At 46.3% G+C, this 25126-nt stretch overlaps 1 protein-coding gene across 3 annotated transcripts in view; it reads left to right on the top strand.

The window, feature by feature from the left end:
• Positions 1-25048, top strand: part of LOC134958135 (arf-GAP with dual PH domain-containing protein 1-like) — a 120107-nt gene extending 95059 nt beyond the window's left edge. For 2 of the 3 annotated variants that reach the window (XM_063940518.1, XM_063940517.1), the window contains exons 9-11: positions 4934-5005; positions 20401-20620; positions 24295-25047. In XM_063940518.1, the coding sequence (XP_063796588.1) occupies positions 4934-5005; positions 20401-20620; positions 24295-24323 (321 nt within the window). In that variant the 3' untranslated portion in view covers positions 24324-25047. Of the gene's footprint in view, positions 1-4933; positions 5006-20400; positions 20621-24294 lie in introns of all 3 variants that reach the window. The other variant, XM_063940516.1, reaches the window with a different exon arrangement.
• The last annotated feature ends 78 nt before the right edge of the window (positions 25049-25126 follow it).

Below are 25126 nucleotides of genomic sequence, written 5' to 3'. Positions count from 1 at the left end.
GTTAGCTATGAACCGCAACGAACTATTATGCCCCAGTGTTCGCACTACTAAAGCAGTAATCCCGTGGAGAATGGCCTTCACCACCTCTAGCCCAGTGGTCCAAAGGGCGAGTCGGGCCTTGTGGCCCATAGTTGCGACAGATAAAGAAACAACATGCTTTAGGCATAAACGTCCCATGCCTTGTTTCACTAGGGGCAAAAACATCAGGGACTTGGTGGTCCACACGGACATCACGGGCTTTAAGCAAACTCCAGCGCAAGCACACTTTATGACTAAACCAGCAGGGTGCTACAAGTGCCCTAGATGTACTACCTGCACTCATATGATCACTGGCAACTCCTTCAAACACCCGCATGAGGACCGGCGTTTCAAGATTAAACATACACTATCTTGTCAATCCACGCATGTCGTGTACATCATTATATGCCCCTGCCAAATGTATTATGTGGGCAAAACCAGCCGTACCGTCCGGGAACGAATGGCCCTACACCGTTCATCCATAAATAAGGCTTTGAAATCCAAGGTAGCCGACCAACCAGTGGCTCGCCATTTTCTCTCTGAGGGACACACACTGGCACAGTTTAAGCACATTTTGATAGATCACGTCCCCAGTTCATTACGTGGGGGTGACCGAGACGGCCAGCTTCTAAGATGCGAAAGCAAGTGGATACATGTTCTCAATACAGTATCCCCTAACGGCATGAATGAACGTCTGAACTGGAACATCTTTGGTGGACATTAATTCATCAATCACTATATGCGCTCTAGTATATGTGCTTTACTTTACAGCAGTGTGAGGCCTAATCCACCTTGGCCACTTCAGTGTGTTGCTTTCCTACTTTGTCTTTCTTATCTTCTTCCTTCATTCTTTATACAAACAATATCTTTAATGTCTAGTGCACCATCTGGTGCATTATGTGTGTATCCATGTCTGCATATTCTATTGCATACCCTCTTATGTGCTATTATGCCCAGCAGAGCAATTACTAATGTGTCCCCTTGTGTTTGTTCAGCAGATCGCCGCTTGGAGGGCCGGGGAGATCAGTCAGCGGCTCCATAGAGGCGGCCAGAGAGTTAGACGCGTCACCATGACTACGGGACGCGTCTCCATGGTAACGTAGGAGGTAGTCGACTGACGTCACCGGAAGTGACGCAGACGCAGCTGCGGCAGGCGGAAGCGGAGTCCGGTCCCGGCTCTCCAGCGGCGTGATGTCTGTGGGCCTATTTAGGTAAGAAATCTATGTTTGTTTGTCTTGCTAGTTTCTTGTACCTGTAATACCATCCATGCCTGCCTTGAAGACGGTGCTTGCAGCACCGAAACGTCGGCCTTGTAAAGGCATCTTGTAACTTTTGAAATTATGCTTCAGTAAAAACTCTTCAACTTCAGAAAATTGAGTGCCGCAGTCTCCATGTGCATTATATATATATATATATATATATATATATATAAAAAGAAACTGTATATAGTGGCTATGTATATATCAGTGATGAGGTCGGAAGACTTCCGTAGATATCACATAAAATACATTTATTTCATAACACATATTAAAACCAAAAACCTAAAATACTATTCATATACATATAATTCATATATCAAGGAGGGGACTGTCCCTAGTAACACACAAATGAATAAATGTAGCTTTTACATTTTTTCTATAAATGTATGTGCAACAATTATTGTGAATGAGTTGCGGAGGTCCTTAATAGGCAATGTGTAACAACTGTAGCAAAAAGTCTCTTGCACTGGGTCCACACAGGACAAAGTTACTTTGTATGCCGGCGTACCGGCTACAATGTAGAGGCAGTTCAAAGAAATAATGAAAGCGGTGCTGTATAGTTACCACTGTTATCTCCTACAGTCCGTCCCTTTTCACCCGGTGGTGAGGCCGTCACCGCCCCCGGTGATGTGCGCCGGGATGGGATATCCAAAGAGGTGGAATGCATGCTCTCATGTAGAATGTGCTCACTGTGAGGGCTACGTTTGCTAACAGCCAATGACAGCGGTGATGAATAGCCTGCGGCTGCAAGAGCACAACACCTCGCTCGGATAGATGCGGCAGCGGGATTGCAGTTGGCAGGCTATTCATCACCGCTGTCATTTGGCTGTTAGCAAACATAGCCCTCACGGTGAGCACATTCTACATGAGAGCCTGCATAAAGGACATGTAGAGCATTATGTAATATATAGAGCACATGGAGTAGTCTGATGGCACGTAAGGTGCACCTACAGGTGTCTGATGGCATATAAGAGCATGTGAGGATTTTGAGCACATATTTACTTATTTATTAACAGTTTCTTATATAGCGCAGCATATTCCGTTGCGCTTTACAATTAGAACCACAGTAATAGAACAAAACTGGGTAAAAACAGACAGACGCAGAGGTAGGAAGGCCCTGCTCGCAAGCTTGCAATCTATAGGATAATCGATATGTGGAGGAGTCTGAAGCTCCTCCCACCTGTGATGATGCAATCATTGTGTCATTTGTTGGATAAATGTGATTTGTTGTGGACCTGGTCTTCAGCTCTTTATTAGAGATGCTGCGTGCCTCCAGTGTATTTAGTAAAGTTGGCATTAGTTCCATTGTGGGTAGCATACTTGCCTACCTGACCCTCTCCATGAGGGAGAAAATGCTCTGTTCCTGGACTTTCCTGGTAATGTATGATTGCCATCACCTGTGGTGAAACGCCTTTCTTATCAATTACCTAGCTCACCACAGGTGATGGCAATCATACATTACCAGGAAAGTCCAGGAACAGAGCATTTTCTCCCTCATGGAGAGGGTCAGGTAGGCAGGTATGGTGGGCAGCAGGCTCTAACCTCCATGGTGTACTGAAGGACTATGTAATTCCATGGATCCCACCAGGTATATCCCCGCCTCCCCACCTGGCCAGTCCAGCTCTGCTTATTTACAAATGTCAATGTATTTGTTTGCTACAAGCAAAAGCATTTTCTCTGCATAAAACAAATGTATTTGCATCTCTTGAATTGCTACATTGGTTCTCAGAGCAGTTTTCTCATTCTTTGCCCTTTTTTGATTTGCTCCTAACTCTGAACAGCCTGAAAGAAGAGAAATACTTAATATTTATGGGTTCATGTGTTCAAATCTACAGTCATGTGTTCTACCAAGGATCCCTTGGTACAGCTGATCACATAATGTGCTACTGTAGCATCCTTGGAATCGAATAAATCTATTGCTCACCTTGCAACCACAGTAATTGAAAAATGTGGGCAGCCTTTTCTCTCCCAACCTTGGCCAGAACTATTTCCTGGGAAGCCCAGAATATTATGCATGTTGTACCCTGATGAAAGGGCTCTGCACAGCCCTGAATGTAGGTAGAATGATTGGACAGGACAGATATACTGTATATGCACATTATGAACAGACTGCTTGGGGAGGGTTATCTGTGTGACATTACTGGAGATTCCTCTGCAGTGACCATGAACGTAAAAGATTAACACCAGGGCCCTTATTCCGAGTTGATCGCTTGCTAGCTATTTTTTGCAGAGCAGCGATCAGATAGTTGCCGCCGACGGGGGAGTGTATTTTCGCTTTGCAAGTGTGCGATCGCATGTGCAGCCGAGCGGGACCAAAAAGTTTTGTGCAGTTTCTGAGTAGGTCTGAACTTACTCAGCCCTTGCGATCACTTCAGCCTGTCCGGTCCCGGTACAGTAGTAGTATTGTATCTGTCCTGTACTGCATTGTATTGCATTGTCCTGTACCAAGTCTTGCTGCAGCTACAGGATTTGGGACGACCACAGTGAGGTCAGTCAGTATGTCTGCAATCAGATTGATGTTAAAGCATCATGGGCCTAATTCAGATGTGGTTGGTCATGTTGCGCATGCTGCAAAGTACAATGTTCGGTACTTTGGGGGTCATTTGGACCCGATCGCAGCATGCTTTCGTTCGCACAGCTGCGACCGGGTCACTACTGCGCACCCGCGGAAGCCATAATGCGCACGCGCGTCGTTGCTTGCCGGGCAATGACGCTGACAGTGGAAAAAGCGATTGCAGCGGCGATCACAAGAAGATTGACTGCAGAAAGGCGTTCCGGGGCGTCAACTGACCGTTGGAGACCGTTTTTCGGGGAGTGGTAAAGAAAACGCAGGCGTGTCAGGCGAACGGAGGGCGGATGTCTGACGTCAAAGCCGAGCCCATCATCGCTGGTTCCGTCGCACAGGGTAAGTATGTCCAGGGCAGGTCTTGTTTTGCAGGAAACTTTTTTAGCATAGCAGGGCTACACAAGCGGTCGCGGCCCTGCTATGCTAAAGTACACTCCCCCATAGGCGGAGATTAGTTTATCGCACCTTCGGCAAAAAGTTGCTTGGTGCGATCAACTCGGAATGAGGGCCTTTGTGCATGTGCCGGACCTGTACTGCGTGCGCGCATTTTGGGTCTGCGACATCAGATGCCGGGTGGCAGTAGACTGTCAGTTATTGAAAGTTTGCTGCCATTTGGGGGTGGGAAGGGGTGGCGACGTCCTCTGTTTTGCAAAATGGAGGCATGTCACCACAGTTGTGGGTAATGACGAGGACAGGATCAACATGGGAAGACAGCGATTTCCTGGCTCTTTATCTGTGGTGGCCGGCTTGTGCGGTCCATCTGTCATGCAGCTGGCCAGAGGTGTCACAGATGATCCAGTGCTGCGTCCTTGGACACAGCTCGGTTCAGTACTGCATGCAGGATGCATGACACCTCCTGCGGCATTACCATATTAGTGCTATTGCTGCTGCTTCCATGTAAGCAGCAGCGATAGCTACTCCAACCACATCTGAACCAGGCCCCATGTTTGGAGTTGTAAAGCCAGCACTGTTAATATGCTTTCAATCACATTATTAGCATGTCTTGTTCAACCTAACACTGTCCCCATTCTCATAGTTGAAATCACATACCAAACCCAAATAATTTCTACCTATTATTTCTATTTCATAGCCAACTGATGCACTCAAGAAGAGATGGTTCAGTCTTGACCACCGGAGACTAATGTACTTCAAAGACCCCTTGGTGAGTTTGAAGAACCTCTGATTTATATTTATTTCACATTAAATGCAGCAGTGAGCAGCTATAATGATATTACAGAGGATAATAAAGAAATAAAATACATTACAAACTTCTCTGACACCAAAGTGTGATGGTCGAGCTTACTAATGTGTCCATTTACACCTATCCTCAAATGGTGCCAAATAGCCCTGTTTAGCGTGCTATGGACTCAGGGCCAGATGTATTAACCTGGAGAAGGCATAAGTAAGTGATAAACCAGTGATAAGTGCAAGGTGATAAACGCACCAGCCAATCAGCTCCTGACTGTTAATTTACATATTGGAGCTGATTGGCCGGTGCGTTTTATCACCTTGCACTATCACTGGTTTATCACTTCATTTATGCCTTCTCCAGGAATAATACATCTGCCCCTCAGTGACTTAGCTGCGCCAAAACACTAATCCTAAGTACCTAGTATAAGACAAGAGAACTAATGGCCTGGTTCATGTTTGTAAGCAAAGCAAAAAAGCAAGCAACTGGTCAAAACCATGCTGCACTGCAGGTGGGGCAGATATAACATGTGCAGAGAGAGTTAGATTCGGTAGAGGTGTTTTCAGACTGAAATCTAAATTACAGTGTATAAATAAAGCTAACATTTGTGGGCTACATGCAAAAGCAGTTAGTATTTACCTTGCACAGAAAAAATATAACGCACCCAAATCTAAATCTCTCTGCACATATTACATCTGCCCTACATGCAGTGCAGCATGGTTTTGCCCAGTTGCTCGCTTCTCCGCCCGGACTCCCTCCTTTGTACCTGCCAGCACAAGAGTCTGAGCACTAGGAATCAAACACTGTATTGTACATGCGCAGATATTCTCTGAGACTTCCTTAGTGCGCATAAGTAAAACACGTTGGGAAATGGCTGCCGCTCCATTTTCTCTGTGATTTGTGGGGAGTTGCTGCAGCTGATGGGGGACTCCAGGGGTGAGTATTGAAAAATGGGTGCAGGGTGTGCAGTGCGGACCGCCATGGCCCATCTGCATAGCTCACACTACATCCATTATAGAGACACCACTGAATCAGGCCCTTAGGGCAGTTCTTAAAGTGGTCCTAGAGAGGTGGTGGAACTCACCCCCTCTCCCCCTGGCGGCCATGCAATAAAGGTATTGCGCGCGCCCCAAAAAGGGGCGTGGTCTCAAAAAGAAAGGGGCGTGATCACACAATAGTAATAATGCCCACAGTAGTAACCCCCCGTAATACACAATGTCCACAGCAGTAGCGCCCCTTTTACAATGCCCACAGTAGTAGTGCTCCTTATGCAATGTCCACTGTACTGGTAGTGCCCCTTATATAGAGCCCATAGTAGTGGTGCCCCTTATGCAATGCCCCCAGTAGTAGTGCCCCTTAGGTCCCCAGGAGTGATGCCCCTTTTGAAGTGCCCCTTTACAATGCCCTCATTAGTAATGCCCTTAATGGTAATTCCCCTGTGTAGTATTGCCCCCAGTAGTAATGTCGCCTCTAGTAATGTCCCCAGTCGTTTAGCCCCAGTAGTTATGCCCCCCGTGCTAATGCCCATGCAGTTATGACCCCAGTAGTTTACCCCCGCCTCAGTTTAGCCTCCCAGTGGTAATGCACCCAGTAGTTTAGCACCTGTAGTTTAGTCCTCATGTAGTTTGCCCAATTTACTTTAGCCCCCAGTGGTAATGCCCCCTGTAGTTTAGCCCCTACAGTTATGCCCCCAGTAGTTTAGCCCCCCAGTTGTAATGCCCCCAGTAGTGATGCCCCCAGTAGTTTAGCCCCTGTAGTTGAGCCCCAAGTAGTAATGCCCCCAAATTAGTAATGACCCCAATTAGTAATGCCCCTGTAATTTAGCCCCCAAGTAGTTATTCCCCTGTAGTTATGCTCTCAGTAGAAATGCTCCTGTAGTTATGCCCCCAGTAGTAATGCGCCCCTGTAGTTATGCCCCCAGTAGTAATGCACCCCCTGCAGTTTGCCCCTTTGTAGTTTGCCCCTTTGTAGTTTGCCCCCAGTAGCTTGCCCCCTTGTAGTTAGCCCCCAGTAGTTAGCCCCTGTAGTTTAGCCCCATGTAGCTTGTCCCTAGTAGTTTGCCCCCAGTAGTTTTGCCCCAAGTAGTTTAGCCTCCAGTAGTGTAGCCCCCTTGTAGTTTAACCCCCAGTAGTAATGCCCCATGTAGTTTTGCCCCCCTGTAGTTTAGCCCTCAAGTAGTAATGCCCCTAGTAGTTTAGCCCCTGTAGTTATGCCCACAGTAGTTATGCTCCTGTAGTTATGCCCTCAGTAGTAATGCGCCCCTGTAGTTATGCCCCCAGTAGTAATGCGCCCCTTGTAGTTTGCCCCCTTGTAGTTAGCCCCATGTAGCTTGCCCCTGTAGTTTAGCCCCAAGTAGTTTAGCCCCCCAGTAGTGTAGCCCCCTTGTAGTTTAGCCCCCTGTAGTTTGCCCCCCCCCCGTAGTTTGCCCTCCTGTAGTTTGCCACCCTGTAGTTTGCCGCCCTGTAGTTTAGCCCTCAAGTAGTAATGCCCCCAGTAGTTTAGCCCCGAAGTAGTAATGCCCCCAGTAGTCTAGCCCCAGTAGTTTGCCCCAAGTAGTAATGCCCCCAAATTAGTAATGCCCCCAAGTAGTAATGCCCCCAGTAGTTATGCCCCTGTAGTTGTGCCCCCAGTAGTAATGCTCCTGTAGTTATGCCCCCAGTAGTAATGCGCCCCTGTAGTTATGCCCCCAGTAGTAATGCGCTCCTGCAGTTTGCCCCCTTGTAGTTTGCCCCAGTAGCTTGCCCCCTTGTAGTTAGCCCCCAGTAGTTAGTCCCTGTAGTTTAGCCCCATGTAGCTTGCCCCCAGTAGTTTAGCCCCCAGTAGTGTAGCCCCCTTGTAGTTTAGCCCCCAGTAGTAATGCCCCCCTGTAGTTTGCCCCCAAATAGTAATGCCCCCAGTAGCTTGCCCCCTTGTAGTTAGCCCCCAGTAGTTAGCCCCTGTAGTTTAGCCCCATGTTGCTTGCCCCAAGTAGTGTAGCCTCCAGTAGTGTAGCCCCCAGTAGTTAGCCCCTGTAGTTTAGCCCCATGTAGCTTGCCCCCAGTAGTTTAGACCCAAGTAGTGTAGCCCCCTTGTAGTTTAGTCCCCCAGTAGTAATGCCCCCCTGTAGTTTGCCCCCAAGTAGGAATGCCCCCAGTAGCTTGCCCCCTTGTAGTTAGCCCCCCAGTAGTTAGCCCCTGTAGTTTAGCCCTATGTAGCTTGCCCCAGTAGCTTTCCCCAAGTAGTGTAGCCCCCAGTAGTGTAGCCCCCAGTAGTGTAACCCCCAGTAGTAATGCTCCCCTGTAGTTTGCTCCCCTGTAGTTTGCTCCCCTGTAGTTTGCCCCCCTGTAGTTTAGCCCCCAAGTAGTAATGCCCCCAGTAGTTATGCCCCCAGTAGTTTGCCCCCAAGTAGTAATGCCCCACTGTAGTTATGCCCCAGTAGTAATGCGCCCCTGTAGTTTGCCCCCCGTAGTTATGCCCCCCAGTAGCTTGCCCCTTGTAGTTATGCCCCCAGTAGTAATGCGCCCCTGTAGTTACGCCCTCAGTAGTAATGTGCCCCTGTAGCTTGCCCCCAAGTAGTAATGCCCCCAGTAGCTTGCCCCCTTGTAGTTAGCCCCCCAGTAGTTAGCCCCTGTAGTTTAGCCCTATGTAGCTTGCCCCAGTAGCTTGCCCCAAGTAGTGTAGCCCCCAGTAGTGTAGCCCCCAGTAGTGTAACCCCCTTGTAGTGTAGCCCCCAGTAGTAATGCTCCCCTGTAGTTTGCTCCCCTGTAGTTTGCTCCCCTGTAGTTTGCTCCCCTGTAGTTTGCCCCCCTGTAGTTTAGCCCCCAAGTAGTAATGCCCCCAGTAGTTTGCCCCCAAGTAGTAATGCCCCACTGTAGTTATGCCCCAGTAGTAATGCCCCCCGTAGTTATGCCCCCCAGTAGCTTGCCCCTTGTAGTTATGCCCCCAGTAGTAATGCACCCCTGTAGTTATGCCCTCAGTAGTAATGTGCCCCTGTAGTTTGCCTCCTTGTAGTTTGCCCCCCTGTAGTTTGCCCCCAGTAGACGCGCCGCTAATACACTCACTCATACATATGTTTAAAAAAAAAAAAAAAACACCATACTTACCAAGCCCTGCTCCCGCATCCGACCGCTGTGATCCTCCTGGCGTCCGCTCCTCAGCACTATGAGAGAGACATCATGACGTCTCTACCATAGCGCGCACTGACAGAGCCGGAAGCCGGAGCTTCCGCTGTGCAGAAGGAGCAGGGCGCCCGCTGGTAACACAATCTCAGCGAACGCCCAGCATCTCCCTGCGGCGCTGGGCACACATCAGGTTAGGTGAGCCTCAGGAGGCGGAGCTGCATTCCATCTCCAAGTGGAACTGACGGAACGCAGTTCCACCCGTTCCGGCTCACTTTAACCCCTGCATAAGAGGGTCTATTGACTACGCCTTAAACGGAGATAAAGAGGACGATATAAATGACCAGCCAATCAGCTCCTAACTGCCATGTCACAGGCTGGGTTTGAAAAATGACAGTTAGGAGCTGGTTGGCTGGTACTTTAGCTGTGTCCACTTTATCTCCGTCCAAGGCTTAGTAAATAGACCCGACACACGACTGAGAAAAAAATAGCACAATGTAGGAGAAAGTAACAAAATGTAAGAAAAAGCACACAATGGCCAAAATGTACTAAGAATTCGAGTTTCGGTCAGCGGTTGACCAAAAGTAACCTCACCGCTGACCGCAAAGTTCCCACCATTGGCTACAATGGAGCGCAAAGGCGCTACTTTGTATCTGTGCCGTGTGCTGCCTCACAGACACTACAGGAGCACACAGCCAATCAGGAGAGTGCCACGACGTGGTGCTCCCTGATTGCCTGAAGGGACCCTCTTTGACAGGAGTCAGGGGGGGTCCTGGCAGTCGGAGAAAGGGGTCCCATGTGTAAACATGGGACCCCTTTCAGTGCGTGGTCGGGTTTCCGTTTTTTTGTTTTGCCAAGTACGTGGATTATACTTTGGACACAATCTACACTGGATTATGTGAGTATAATTTTTTTCACAGGTCCCCCAAGGATTCTACATGGAGAAGAGGACCGAGCCTCGTGGGAACATAGGTAAGTATGTATGTATGGAGGTGTGCATGTATGTAATAAACTTATACTTTCATGGTGTGTGTGTCCTGTATTTTTTGGGGTATTTTTTTAGTAGTAGTACTACAGGTACCAGCGGGCCAGGTTTTCAACCGCATGCTGGTACTTGTGGTTCTCCAAGTACCAGCTTGCGGGGGAGGCTTGCTGGGACTTGTAGTACTGCTACTAAAAACAATATTCACATTTTTTACACATGGCTATCAGCCCCCCATCCGCCGCCCTTGGATGGGGGGGACAGCCTCGGGCTTCACCCATGGCCCTTGGGTGGCTGGAAGGGGGGACCCCTTGATTTAAGGGGTACCCACTCCTCCAGGGTACCCCGGCCAGGGGTGACTAGTTGGGTATGTAATGCCAGGGCCGCAGGGACCAGTATAAAAGTGTCCCCCGGCTGTGGCATTATGTACCTGGCTAGTGGAGCCCGGTGCTGGTTTAAAAAATACGGGGGACCCCTACGCTTTTTGTCCCCCGTATTTTTGGAACCAGGACCAGGCGCAGAGCCCGGTGCTGGTTGATAAAATATGGGGGAACCCCTGTCATTTTTTTCCCCATATTTTGACAACCAGGACCGGCTCAAAGAGCCCGAGGCTGGTTGTGCTTAGGAGGGGGGACCCCACGCAATTTTTTTCTGATTTTTAACGACTTTAAACACCTTTTAAAGGAACACAATGAAGCCCTGCACGGATCTCACAGATCCGGCCGGGATTACTTGTGTTTTGTCAGGCAGTGTTTTACTCATCACTCCCGTAAAACACTGCCTAACATTACGAATCACATCGACATCGGAAAAAACGAATTGGGAAAAGTCGGCAGCTTAGTGAATGATCGTATCAGGATTCAAAAAGTTGCAGTAAAATGTACCCGATACCATTCGAGTTCAAACACCCTTCAAAACGGCAAAAACACGAATCTTTGTAAATATACCCCAATGTAGGGTAAAAATGCAAATACAGATCTGCTACGAGTGACCTGGTCCGTGCATTGTTATGCTTTATCTGTGACTTTATACTAATTCCTACATAACAGAAATACTAATCCTAGTTACCTAGTACATTGTATTCGAACTTAGATGCAAAATTGAGAAAAAAAAGTAGCTAAATTGTGGAAAAAGCACAGCACAGGAATCAGGCATCTTGCACCATGTGGTGCAACAGGGTTAGGTGTATGAGGACACATCTGTGAGAAGGGGTCCTTTCATTTTATGCTGTGTTTTTTCCCCTGTTCCTTAGTTCATTGAATTTTATCTCATTATTGGTGTTTTTGCCACACCTAATTTCCTATTAACACGTTTTCTAATAACTAATACAGTTTAATAAATAGAGAATTCAGGATACAAAGTATTAATGTGACACCATCACATTTGCTCGATCAGCGGAGCCGGATTAACGGTGGGGCGGAAGGGGCGGTCATCCCGGGGGCCCCCACACACTGTCCTCACAACTGCAAAAAAACATCGGAGTAGAAGTACAGCATTTACCTGTCTCCTCTCCGTCCTCCTCGGCAGCTGAGACGTTCCATTACAGCTGCAGCTGCCGAGGGGCTTCACTCACTGCAGTGTGAAGTCTAGTGAGATTTCACATTATCTCGCGAGACTTCACACTGCTGTGAGTGAAGCTCCTCGGCGGCCGCAGCAGTAAAGGAACAGCTCAGCTGCCGAAGAGGACGGAGAGGAGACAGGTAAATGCTGTACTCCTACTCCCATGTTTTTTTTTGCAGTTGTGAGGACTGTGTGTGGGGGCCCCACAAATTTGTTGCCCAGGGGCCCCCACAGACCTTAATCCGGCCCTGTCTATCAGACATAACAGAAAACTTCATTAAATAAAGAGCTGCTTTAATAATGAGGACATAGGGTTTTTCCTATCACTTCATAGAATAGCTGGATTTATCAGGCAAATGTACCATGTTAAGGCCCAATGCATCACAAATCACAAAAATTGGCAGATTCTGAGATTTTTCCCCAGATGTAAAGATTCCCCAATCCACCAATCTGCTGATTGTTACCATACACTAGCAATCTACAGCCCCAATTGATCTGTGAAATCAACCATGTTGGACAACCTGATTGAACAATCCCAATCACTTTTTGGTTGGTATTTGCGATCTGTGAACCCCATACATTGCAGATTTTTTGATACAATCATCTGCAAAACACCAAATTGTCCCAATTGCTTGGTCATGTATGGGGGACTTAAGATGAGGTCAGGCTGGGGAACCCATCAATGTAATCCATGTCTTGAATGCTTTTCTTTTTCCCACTGGGAAAGTTATGATGAAAACTTCTTACTTTTAAGGTTGCCTAGTGCCCCTCAAGCTCAGTGGTTTAATTAGCAACTACCCATTTTAAACATATTGGGGACAATTGTTTGAGCGCACCTGATCAGCTGCCACTTTAGATGGGGCAATATTTAATTGCTTGTATCGGTGCTGGGCATCCATTGCTTTTCAGACGTTGCACCTAAATAGACCTATGGTATATGTGCCCGATCTGAGAAACAATTAAATTGCTGTGTGGGTTGCATGGCGCCCACAAAACAGTTGAATTCCCCCCATTGTGTCGGGACCACTTAAGAGGTAATTTTTAAAATAAGGGTGTTAAGTGATAGGGGGCAGAGAACTGGGCCATATCTGTTACCCCTGCCTATCTGTAATGGCAGTCAATCAAGAGTGGCATGTCCTGAGATGGACATGTGCCTTTGGAGCCCCCCTGCCCTCACCGCTGTAATAAAGGGGACAGATTATAGTTTAGTATGTATGTATGTATATCTATATATATCTATATATCTATATACACACACACAGTCAGGTCCATAAATATTGGGACATCGACACAATTCTCATATTTTGGTCTCTATACACCACCACAATGGATTTGAAATGAAACAAACAAGATGTGCTTTAGCTGCAGTCTATCCGCTTTAATTTGAGGGTACTTACATCCAAATCATGTGAACGGTGTAGGAATTACAATGGTTTCTATATGTGCCTCCCACTTTTTAAGGGACCAAAAGTAATGGGACAAACTAAACAATCCTAAATCAAACTTTAACTTTTTAGTACTTTGTTGCAAATCCTTTGCAGTCAATTACAGCCTGAAGTCTGGAACGCATAGACATCACCAGACGCTGGGTTTCATCCCTGGTGTTGCTCTGCCAGGCCTCTACTGCAAATATCTTCAGTTCCTGCTTGTTCATGCGGCATTTTCACTTCAGTTTTGTCGTCATCAAGTGAAATGCATGCTCAATCGGATTCAGGTCAGGTGATTGACTTGGCCATTGCATAACATTCCACTTATTTGCCTTAAAAAAACTCTTTGGTTGCTTTTGCAGTATGCTTCGGGTCATTGTCGATCTGCACTGTGAAGCGCCGTCCAATGAGTTCTGAAGCATTTGACTGATAATATTGCCCGAAACAATTCAGAGTTCATTCTGCTGCTTTTGTCAGCAGTCACATTATCAATAAATACAAGGGAACCAGTTCCATTGGCAGCCATACATGCCCACGCCATGACACTACCACCATGCTTCACTGATGAGATGGTATGTTTTGGATCATGAGCAGTTCCTTTCCTTCTCCATACTCTTCTCTTCCCGTCACTCTGGTACAAGTTGATCTTTGTCTCATCTGTCCATAGGATGTTGTTCCAGAACTGTAAAGGCTTTTTTAGATGTTGTTTGGCAAAGTCTAATCTGGTCTTCCTGTTTTTGTGGCTCACCAATGGTTTACATCTTGTGGTGAACCCTCTATATTCACTCTTGTGAAGTCTTCTCTTGATTGTTCAATTTGACACATATACACCTACCTCCTGGAGAGTGTTCTTGATCTGGGCAACTGTGATCCACCACTGTTTTCTCTAATGTCCTAGTGGATGCTGGGGACTCCGTAAGGACCATGGGGATAGACGGGCTCCGCAGGAGACATGGGCACTTTAAGAAAGAATTTAGGTTCTGGTGTGCTCTGGCTCCTCCCTCTATGCCCCTCCTCCAGACCTCAGTTTGATACTGTGCCCAGACGAGCTGGGTGCTTTTCAGTGAGCTCTCCTGAGTTTGCTGAGTGAAAGTATTTTGTTAGGTTTTTTATTTCAGGGAGCTCTGCTGGCAACAGACTCCCTGCATCGTGGGACAGAGGGGAGAGAAGCAGCCCTACTCTCTGAAGCTAGGTCCTGCTTCTTAGGCTACTGGACACCATTAGCTCCAGAGGCATCGTACGCAGGATCTCACCCTCGCCGTCCGATCCCAGAGCCGCGCCACCGTCCCCCTCGCAGAGCCGGAAGACAGAAGCCGGGTGAGTATGAGAAGCAAGAAGACTTCAAATCGGCGGCAGAAGACTCCGTTCTTCACTGAGGTAACACACAGCACTGCAGCTGTGCGCCATTGCTCCCACACACCTCACATACTCCGGTCACTGTAAGGGTGCAGGGCGCAGGGGGGGGGGGGGGGCGCCCTGGGCAGCATTTGGACCTCTTTTTGGCAAAAGTAAACATATATACAGTTGGGCACTGTATATATGTATGAGCCCCCGCCAAGGAAATGCATATTTAAGCGGGACAGAAGCCCGCTGTCGAGGGGGCGGGGCTTCTTCCTCAGCACTCACCAGCGCCATTTTTTCTCCACAGCTCCGCTGAGAGGAAGTTCCCCAGGCTCTCCCCTGCAGATACACCGTAGTTAGAGTGTAAAAAGCGAGGGGGGGCACATAATTAGGCGCAAATATCAATATAAACAGCAGCTACTGGGTTAACATTAAGTTACTGTGTTATTCCTGGGTTTATAGCGCTGGGGTGTGTGCTGGCATACTCTCTCTCTGTCTCTCCAAAGGGCCTTGTGGGGGAACTGTCTTCAAAAAGGGCATTCCCTGTGTGTGTGGTGTGTCGGTACGCTTGTGTCGACATGTTTGACGAGGAAGGCTATGTGGAAGCAGAGCGGGAGCAAATGAATGTGGTGTCTCCGCCGACGGCGCCGACACCTGATTGGATGGATATGTGGAAGGTTTTAAATGATAATGTTAATTCCTTGCATAAAAGGTTAGAAAAAGCTGAAGCATCAGGACAGTCAGGGTCTCAACCCGTGCCTGATCCTATGTCGCAGAGGCCGTGAGGGTCTCAGAAGCGCCCACTATCCCAAATTGTTGACACAGATACCGACATGGATTCTGACTCCAGTGTCGATTACGATGATGCAAAGTTACAGCCTAAATTGGCTAAATCCATCCGTTATATGATTATAGCAATTAAGGATGTGTTGCACATCAGAGGAAACCCCAGTCCCTGACAAGAGGGTGCATATGTATGGGGAAAAGAAGCCGGAGGTAACCTTTCCCCCCTCACACGAACTAAATGAGTTATGTGAAAAGGCTTGGGAATCTCCAGATAAAAAACTGCAGATCTCCAAAAGGATTCTTATGGCGTATCCTTTCCCGCCAACGGACAGGTTGCGCTGGGAATCCTCCCCTAAGGTGGACAAAGCTTTAACACGCTTATCCAAGAAGGTAGCCCTGCCGTCACAGGATACGGCTGCCCTCAGAGATGCTGCGGATCACAAACAGGAGGTTACCCTGAAGTCCATTTATACACATTCGGGTACCTTGCTGAGGCCGGCGATCGCGTCGGCCTGGGTGTGTAGTGCTGTAGCAGCATGGACGGATACCTTATCTGAGAAATATGATACCTTAGACAAGGATACTATATTGTTGACCTTGGGGCATATTAAAGACGCTGTCCTATATATGAGAGATGCTCAAAGAGACATTAGTCTGCTGGGTTCTAGAATAAATGCTATGTCAATTTCTGCCAGAAGGGTCCTGTGGACTCGGCAATGGACAGGTGATGCCGACTCAAAAAGGCATATGGAGGTTTTACCTTACAAGGGTGAGGAATTATTTGGGGAGGGTCTCTCAGACCTGGTCTCCACAGCTACTGCTGGAAAGTCAAATTTTTTGCCATATGTTTCCTCACAGCCTAAGAGAGCACCGTATTATCAAATGCAGTCCTTTCGATCACAGAAAAACAAGAAAGTCCGAGGTGCGTCCTTTCTTGCCAGAGACAGGGGCAGAGGAAAGAAGCTGCACAACACAGCTAGTTCCCAGGAACAGAAGTCCTCCCCGGCTTCCACAAAATCCACCGCATGATGCTGGGGCTCCACAGGCGGAGCTAGGCCCGGTGGGGGCACGTCTTCGAAATTTCAGCCACAAGTGGGTTCACTCCCAGTTGGATCCCTGGGCAATAGATATTGTGTCTCAGGGATACAAGCTGGAATTCGCAGAGATGCCCCCTCACCGATACCTCAAATCGGCCCTGCCAGCTTCCCCCCACGAGAGGGAAATAGTGTTAACTGCAATTCACAAATTGTATCTTCAACAGGTGGTGGTCAAGGTTCCCCCTCCTTCAACAAGGAAGGGGCTATTATTCGACCATGTTTGTAGTCCTGAAACCGGACGGTTCGGTCAGACCCATATTGAATTTAAATTCCCTGAACATGTACCTGAAAAGGTTCAAGTTCAAGATGGAATCGCTGAGAGTGGTCATCGCAAGCCTGGAAGGGGGGGATTTTATGGTGTCTCTGGACATAAAGGATGCATACCTTCATGTCCCCATTTATCCACCTCATCAGGCGTACCTCAGATTTGTGGTACAGGATTGTCATTACCAATTTCAGACGTTGCCGTTTGGTCTCTCCAGGGCTCCGAGAATATTTACCAAGGTAATGGCGGAAATGATGGTGCTCCTGCGGAAGCAAGGGGTCACAATTATCCCATACTTGGACGATCTCCTCATAAAAGCGAGATCAAGAGAACAGTTGCTGATCAGCGTAGCACTTTCTCTGGAAGTGTTACGGCAACACTGCTGGATTCTAAATATTCCAAAGTCGCAGTTGGTTCCTACGACTCGTCTGCCTTTCCTAGGCATGATTCTAGACACAGACCAGAAAAGGGTTTATCTCCCGATAGAGAAAGCTCAGGAACTCATGACACTGGTCAGGAACCTATTAAAACCAAAACAGGTGTCAGTGCATCACTGCACTCGAGTCCTGGGAAAGATGGTGGCATCATACGAAGCCATTCCCTTCGGCAGGTTCCATGCGAGGACCTCTCAATGGGAATTACTGGACAAGTGGTCCGGATCACATCTTCATATGCATCTGTTAATCACCCTATCCCCCAGGGCCAGGGTGTCTCTCCTGTGGTGGCTGCAGAGTGCTCACCTTCTTGAGGGCCGCAGATTCGGCATTCAGGACTGGGTCCTGGTGACCACAGATGCAAGCCTCCGAGGGTGGGGAGCAGTCACACAGGGAAGAAATTTCCAAGGTCTGTGGTCAAGTCAGGAGACTTGCCTTCACATCAACATCCTGGAACTAAGGGCCATATACAACGCCCTACGTCAAGCGGAGACCCTGCTTCGCGACCAACCGGTTCTGATTCAGTCAGACAACATCACCGCAGTGGCTCATGTAAACCGACAAGGCGGCACAAGGAGCAGGGTGGCGATGGCGGAAGCCACCAGAAATCTTCGCTGGGCGGAAAATCACGTAAGCGCACTGTCAGCAGTGTTCATCCCGGGAGTGGACAACTGGGAAGCAGACTTCCTCAGCAGACACAACCTCCACCCGGGAGAGTGGGGACTTCATCAGGAAGTCTTCGCACAGATTGCAAGTCGGTGGGAACTGCCACAGGTGGACATGATGGCATCCCGCCTCAACAAAAAACGACAGAGGTATTGCGCCAGGTCAAGAGACCCTTAGGCGATAGCTGTAGACGCCCTGGTGACACCGTGGGTGTTCCAGTCGGTCTATGTATTTCCTCCTCTTCCTCTCATACCCAAGGTGCTGAGAATAATAAGAAAAAGAGGAGTGAGAACAATACTCATTGTTCCAGATTGGCCACGAAGGACTTGGTATCCAGATCTGCAAGAAATGCTCACCGAGGACCCGTGGCCTCTTCCTCTAAGACAGGACTTGTTGCAACAGGGGCCCTGTCTGTTCCAAGACTTACCACGGCTGCGTTTGACGGCATGGCGGTTGAACGCCGGATCCTAGCAGAGAAAGGCATTCCGGATGAGGTCATTCCTACTCTAATAAAGGCTAGGAAGGACGTGACAGCTCAACATTATCACCGTATATGGCAAAAATATGTTGCTTGGTGTGAGGCCAGGAATGCCCCTACGGAGGAATTCCAGCTGGGCCGTTTCCTTCACTTCCTACAGTCAGGAGTGAATTTGAGCCTAAAATTGGGTTCCATTAAGGTCCAGATTTTGTCCCTATCCATTTGCTTTCAAAAAGAGTTGACTTCTCTACCTGAAGTTCAGACGTTTGTAAAGGGAGTGCTGCATATCCAGCCCCCTTTTGTGCCTCCAGTGGCACCGTGGGATCTTAACGTGGTGTTGGGTTTCCTGAAATCCCACTGGTTTGAACCACTCAAAACGGTGGAGTTGAAACATCTCACGTGGAAGGTGGTCATGCTATTAGCCTTGGCTTCGGCTAGGCGTGTGTCAGAGTTGGCGGCTTTGTCACATAAAAGCCCCTATCTGGTTTTCCATGCAGATAGAGCAGAATTGCGGATCCGTCCACAATTTCTGCCGAAAGTGGTTTCATCCTTTCATATAAACAAACCTATTGTGGTGCCTGTGGCTACTACTGACTTGGAGGATTCCGAGTTACTTGATGTGGTCAGGGCTTTGAAGGTTTATGTAGCCAGAACGGCTAGGGTCAGGAAAACAGAATCTTTGTTTATCCTGTATGCTTCCAACAAGCTTGGTGCTCCTGCTTCAAAGCAAACTATTGCTCGCTGGATCTGTAACACGATTCAGCAGGCTCATTCTGCGTCTGGATTGCCGCTGCCTAAATCAGTTAAGGCCCATTCCACGAGGAAGGTGGGCTCTTCTTGGGCGGCTGCCCGAGGGGTCTCGGCATTACAGCTTTGCCGAGCGGCTACTTGGTCAGGTTCAAACACTTTTGCAAAGTTTTACAAGTTTGATACCCTGGCTGAGGAGGACCTTGTGTTTGCTCAATCAGTGCTGCAGAGTCATCCGCACTCTCCCGCCCGTTTGGGAGCTTTGGTATAATCCCCATGGTCCTTACAGAGTCCCCAGCATCCACTAGGACGTTAGAGAAAATAAGATTTTACTTACCGGTAAATCTATTTCTCGTAGTCCGTAGTGGATGCTGGGCGCCCGTCCCAAGTGCGGAATTCTGTTGCAATACTTGTATAGAGTTATTGCTTCAATAAGGGTTATGTTATGGTTGCATCAGGGTTGACCTGATGCTCTGTTGTTGTTCATACTGTTAACTGGGTAAGTTTATCACAAGTTATACGGTGTGATTGGTGTGACTGGTATGAATCTTGCCCTGGATTACCAAAATCCTTTCCTTGTACTGTCAGCTCCTCTGGGCACAGTTTCTCTAACTGAGGTCTGGAGGAGGGGCATAGAGGGAGGAGCCAGAGCACACCAGAACCTGAATTCTTTCTTAAAGTGCCCATATCTCCTGTGGAGCCCGTCTATCCCCATGGTCCTTACGGAGTCCCCAGCATCCACTACGGACTACGAGAAATAGATTTACCGGTAAGTAAAATCTTATTTTTTCCGTGGTCTTCTGGGTCTTTTGGTGTTGCTGAGCTCTCCGGAGCATTCTTTCTTTTTAAGAATGTTCCAAAAAGTTGATTTGGCCACACATAATGTTTTTGCTATCTCTCTGATGGGTTTGTTTAGATTTTTCAGCCTAATGATGGCGTGCTTCACTGATAGTGGCAGCTCTTTGGAACTCATATTGAGAGCCAACATCAATTGATTCCAAATGCAAATGTCACACCTGGAATCTACTCCAGACCATTTACATGCTTAATTGATGATGAAATAACGAGGGAATAGCCCACTCCTGTCCATGAAATAGCTTTTGAGTCGATTGTTCTATTACTTTTGGTCACTTAAAAAGTGGGAGGCACATATAGAAACCGTTGTAATTCCTACATTGTTCACCTGATTTGATGTAAATACCCTCAAATTAAAGCGGAAACTCTGCAGTTAAAGCACATCTTGTTTGTTTTATTTCAAATCCATTGTGGTGGTGTATAGAGCCCAAAATATGAGAATTGTGTTGCTGTCCCAATATTTATGGTCCTGACTGTATATATATACATGTAAAAATGTCTTATGTCCAATAAAGAATCAAAATGACCATGTGTAGAAAACCTCTCTTTGGCGTGTACAGCGTTTGTTTCTGTATCATGTATGACCATTGTAAGGGTGCAGGAAATTAAATAACAATATGTTCCTGTTCTCAGGATGCTTTTGCAAAAGGAGAGGTGTTTTTGGGCAGCAGTGAGAATGGGTACCAGGTAAAGTCACAGACGGTCACAAGCAGCTTATGGCACTACGGTATATCTTTTACTACCCCTGAGCGTACTTATCTATTTACATGTGAGAGTGAGACTGAACGGGAAAGCTGGCTCAAAGTTTTCAAGAAGGTGATCAGCCTGCCCATGACTATGCGAGAATCCACAGGTAAAATTACTTCTCCCTACTCTGCTTCTTTTCTCTTCTCTGTAAATGTGGTGAATCGGTTTTAAAAGTATTTGCACTCCATTTATATACAGTAGTTTTTAGAAAGTCAGTAGCAATGCTGTATTAATGAAAATGAAGATCCATTTTCCTGTCAAAGAAAAGGGAATATTTTTTCTAAGCAGTTAAACAAACTGAGGTAAAGAAATTGAGGTTGAAAGAAAGGATTGTACAGAGAAGGGGGAGAGGTTGGAGGACGGAGCAGGGATCAGTCTGTTGCCCAGTTCTTAGACAAACGCTAGTGCGAGGAAACACATCAGTGGGAGATCCCAGCGACACCGCCTTGTTACAGTGTACTGAACTGTAATAAAGGCATCTGACTTATGAATCAAAATGACAGCAAGTGAAGGCAGTCAGTACATACTGTAAGTGACTTCTACAGATCTTGGTAAGTAAAATGAGCAGAACATGCCAGAGGGTTAATTACTTTTAGCCCCAATGTCCTGATAGTGTTAAAAAAAGGCAATAGTGTATATATTGTATTGATGTTTTTTACATCTCTTGTACCCACCTGTTCTTTATACCCTAAATCAGTGTTTGCCAAACTGTTTTGAATCACGGCGCCCTAGGGTATCAGAATTTTTTTCACGGCACCCCTAGGCCAAAAGTTTTTTATTGAGAGATTTAGAATAAATATTAAATAAAGTAAATTGTCTTTATATGTTATCCTTAGGTTCAATTGTGTGGTGTGGGACAGGAATTGCTTCTGTTTGTCCACATATTTTATGATAAGCAGCCACCAGCGCTGGTTTTGTCTATTATATTGATCATAAATCATTTAAATTGGTCCTGGATCACCAATCCAAGGCACTCCGGCAAGTGTCCCGAGGCACCCCAGGGAGCCACGGCACAGTTTGTGAACCTCTGCCCTAAATGTTACTTTTGTTTCAATATCCCTCACTCCCCTTCCTCTCCAGCAGGGACTAGTCTCTACTACACTGCTTCTCCTTCATTTACTCCTTTTATGTATTTTAAGATGAACTGTTGTTATATTTACACTTCTATGCTTTCAGCATGATGGTGTGTACACACGGTGAGATATTTCTTTGCGATTTTGACTATATAATTAAAATCGCAAAGAAAGTGTGTGCAGATCGCAAGGTGAAAGTCACCTTGTGATCTCGATGCGATACTGATGCGCGGTCGGTTTCGCATGCCTAGATAGACTGTGCAGGCAAGTCAATTTTGACTGTCTCGTAGAAAAGATTGTAAAAATTGACAGCCAAAATCGGACAAAGCCAGTATCACAACCACAGTCATTATATGCTTGCGATACCGACCTAGTCCCTATCGCATAGTGAGAATGCACCTTTACTTTATTATCTTCTGTTTAGTGTTTTGTCTTTATGAAACCACTAACTCCCGATGCTGAATACTGCTGCAGCCTGATCACTGAACCTCAGAATCTAGTTATAGATACAAAATGTGTTGAATGTAGTAGAAAAAAATTGCATTGTAAAGACAAAATAGAGTGAACAAAATAATAGTAATTTGAATAGTATTAGAACATATGCTAAATAGCTTTTAATACATCTACAGATGTGTCCTATCGTTTTTATGTCATGTGGCGCAGTATGTCTGGCACACTTCCTGTGCCGAGCACTTCTTCCTCACTGTTGGTACTTCTCTTTTTCATCTTAGTTATCGTGTACTAGATACTCTAGGATCAGCCTTTTTTTGTTGTTGTTGCAAGGGAGTTAGTGTAAAGTCGCAGCTACAGCATAATGATGCATGTCACCTGTCTTTTACACCAGATTATCTTGCCTTATTGCACTAGATTGTGTACTTTTTCCTTGAGGTGTCTACTTTTTACTCCATTGTTCTACTTTTTCCTTAAATTTTTTGCCTTCGTTAGCTTATAGTGTACTAGGCACTTAGGATTAGTGTTTTGGCTCAGCTAAGGCGCAATGTCCATGGCACGCTAGTTGGGACTATTTGGTGCGATTTGAGGATAGGTGTATGCGGACCCATCTGTAACTGATATGCCAAGTAAATACAATAGAAGTATAATTTGTGTTAGGGATTTGGTGATATAACATATTTACAGGGAGATTCAATTATCCACAAAGTTCTGTCAGATTTGCATGGTAATATAAACATGGGTTATCCAGGCAGGTGGTTGTTGCTTACACAATAGAGATATGGGTGAAAAACAAGCAAGGGATTCCTCCCATAATTACACACAATGGGCCAGATTCATGTTTCTATGGAATCTCAGTGCCGCGAGGAAGAGGAAGAGGAACAGTGCAGCAGGAAGTGTCTGTAGGAGATAGACGCCTCATGTTGGCATTAGCAAGGATCCGAGTGCTGTGTCTGTGATTCGCAATGGTTACAGGCACTGGTCAGCCTGTGTAAGCTTAAGCTTATTCAGGCTGGCCGTGGGATCCGGACACCGTGGTCCAGGAAATGTGTGTCTTATGACGCAGACCCTGGACCTGTCACACCTTCAAAACTGGATGACATTCCCCACCCATTTTGAAGAACGGTGCTGAGTGCCGCCCCCCAAACACCACAGCATACTGTGGCTGACGGGTGGCACTTGGTATACTGGCTGTCGGGATCTCGGCGCTCAGCATACCGGCGCCGGAATCCTGACAACTAATCTCCCTCTTGGGGTGTCCATGACACCCCTGGAGGGAGAATAAATAGCCCGCAAGGGGCTCTTTTGCGCTCGCACTGCTGCCAGTATTCCGGTGGTCGAGATCCTGGCGCCGGTATGCTGGGGGCGGCGGGATCCCAAGCGCCAGCAATTCATACTAAAACCCGTGGCTGACAAGGGACTGTGAGCGACATCGCAAGTCAAGTTCTGCAAATGCGCAGACCCCCAAACATTGTATTTGTATGCAAACCATGGGGTTTGCATACAAATATTAATCAGGCCGAATGTGCGCAGCCACACTGGAAACTCACGTTTAATTGTCCAACTTTTTCATAGTTTCCATACAGTATAGAAATATTTTTTCTAATTCACTACTGTCAAGTTTGCAAAAAATGTATATCACTATTCACTAAGAACAAAACTATTAAAATAGTGATTTTTAGTACAGCAGCCAGGCATTACAAAACTTTGAATGGCTAACTGTTGGAGTTTTTTAATGTAGTATTATCATTATTACTATAAGTATAATTTAGCAGTATTACAACTATTGGAGAGCAAAGGAAAAAAAAGTTGTAACTTTGCACGTGGACAATACAAGGGGTGCAAATACATTATGATTTTGGCATGCAGGGTAAATACTGGCTGCTTTTGCATGTATCCCACAAATACTGGATAGGTTTATTTTTACACTGTAATTTAGATTTAATACACCTCCCTCCCATCTCTAATCTCTCTGCACATTTTACATCTTGCCCTAATTTTTGCACTGCACATTTTACATCTTGCCCTAATTTTTGCACTTTAATCACAACTTAGAATCAGCCCCATTTGTAATATATTAATTACTGTAGGTTTTGATAAACTCTCATATGGGCTAAATTTGCCAATAGATCGCTAAAGAGATTACTTTATTCTGATGTTATTCTGGAGATCTTCATTTTAAATATTGGCCTCATAGAATAGCAACTTTCCTGGAGTGTAATGGATTGTCACTAATTGAAATTTTCTTTTCTTCTAGTTGAAGCTCAGTTTAAACAGCGCTCCTAACACATTCCTTCTGCTGACATTATCAGGGAATACCTTCACCTTTAAATTTCCCAGTGACATCAACCAAGACATTCAGCTATTGGACTGCTTTTATAGCCTATTATTTCAATGTATGATGCAGTTTATGACCAAATTGTCTTGAACAGCAATGCACTGCTCAATTCTGTACCAGAGAACTGTGGTCTCCTACTAAACCACTTCAACAAATTGTAAAAGATGCCATTGGATTTGGATTAAACATAATGTTGTGTTAGTCTTTTGCAAATTACATAATATATTTTTCTTTATGAATATCATCAATATCTTTGGACTACTGTACAGGTGGGACAGACATACTGTACATACAGCTAGAGTGAGGGAGATGATGGTACAAAGGTAACTAGTAGACCACATAGGTGCGATCTCTGTGCACCTCTTGTGAAATGAGGTTTTATGACCTACCTGCCTGAGGAATAAACGTGGAATGAAGAAGTAGAGACCAAGAAAAATACTGTGTTTTGGTGGGAAGGACAACTCCTAAGGAAGCTGGTGCTGTATAGAACCTGGTTAAAGACTTTTCTATTTTCTGGTTGCGTTAGCTTTTTATTTGCATTAATTAGCATCATTTAAACCATCACTGTCCTTGAAACATTAATGACATGTATCCTACATATGGAATGACTGCTACATTTGAGATGTTTCTTAACCTTTATGAATAAACCCAGAAGATCCAGTGAGAGGAGCTGAGACAACTATTTGTTGATTGAATTGCTCACAGTCTAGTGGTCTCACTTGTCATGATTTAAACCTATTGTTTGTGGTCA

Source organism: Pseudophryne corroboree, chromosome 9 (genome assembly GCF_028390025.1).
Source record: "Pseudophryne corroboree isolate aPseCor3 chromosome 9, aPseCor3.hap2, whole genome shotgun sequence".
NCBI lineage: Eukaryota > Metazoa > Chordata > Amphibia > Anura > Myobatrachidae > Pseudophryne > Pseudophryne corroboree.
The sequence above is the reverse complement of the archived record's forward strand: the minus strand, read 5'-3'. Positions and strand labels throughout refer to the sequence as shown.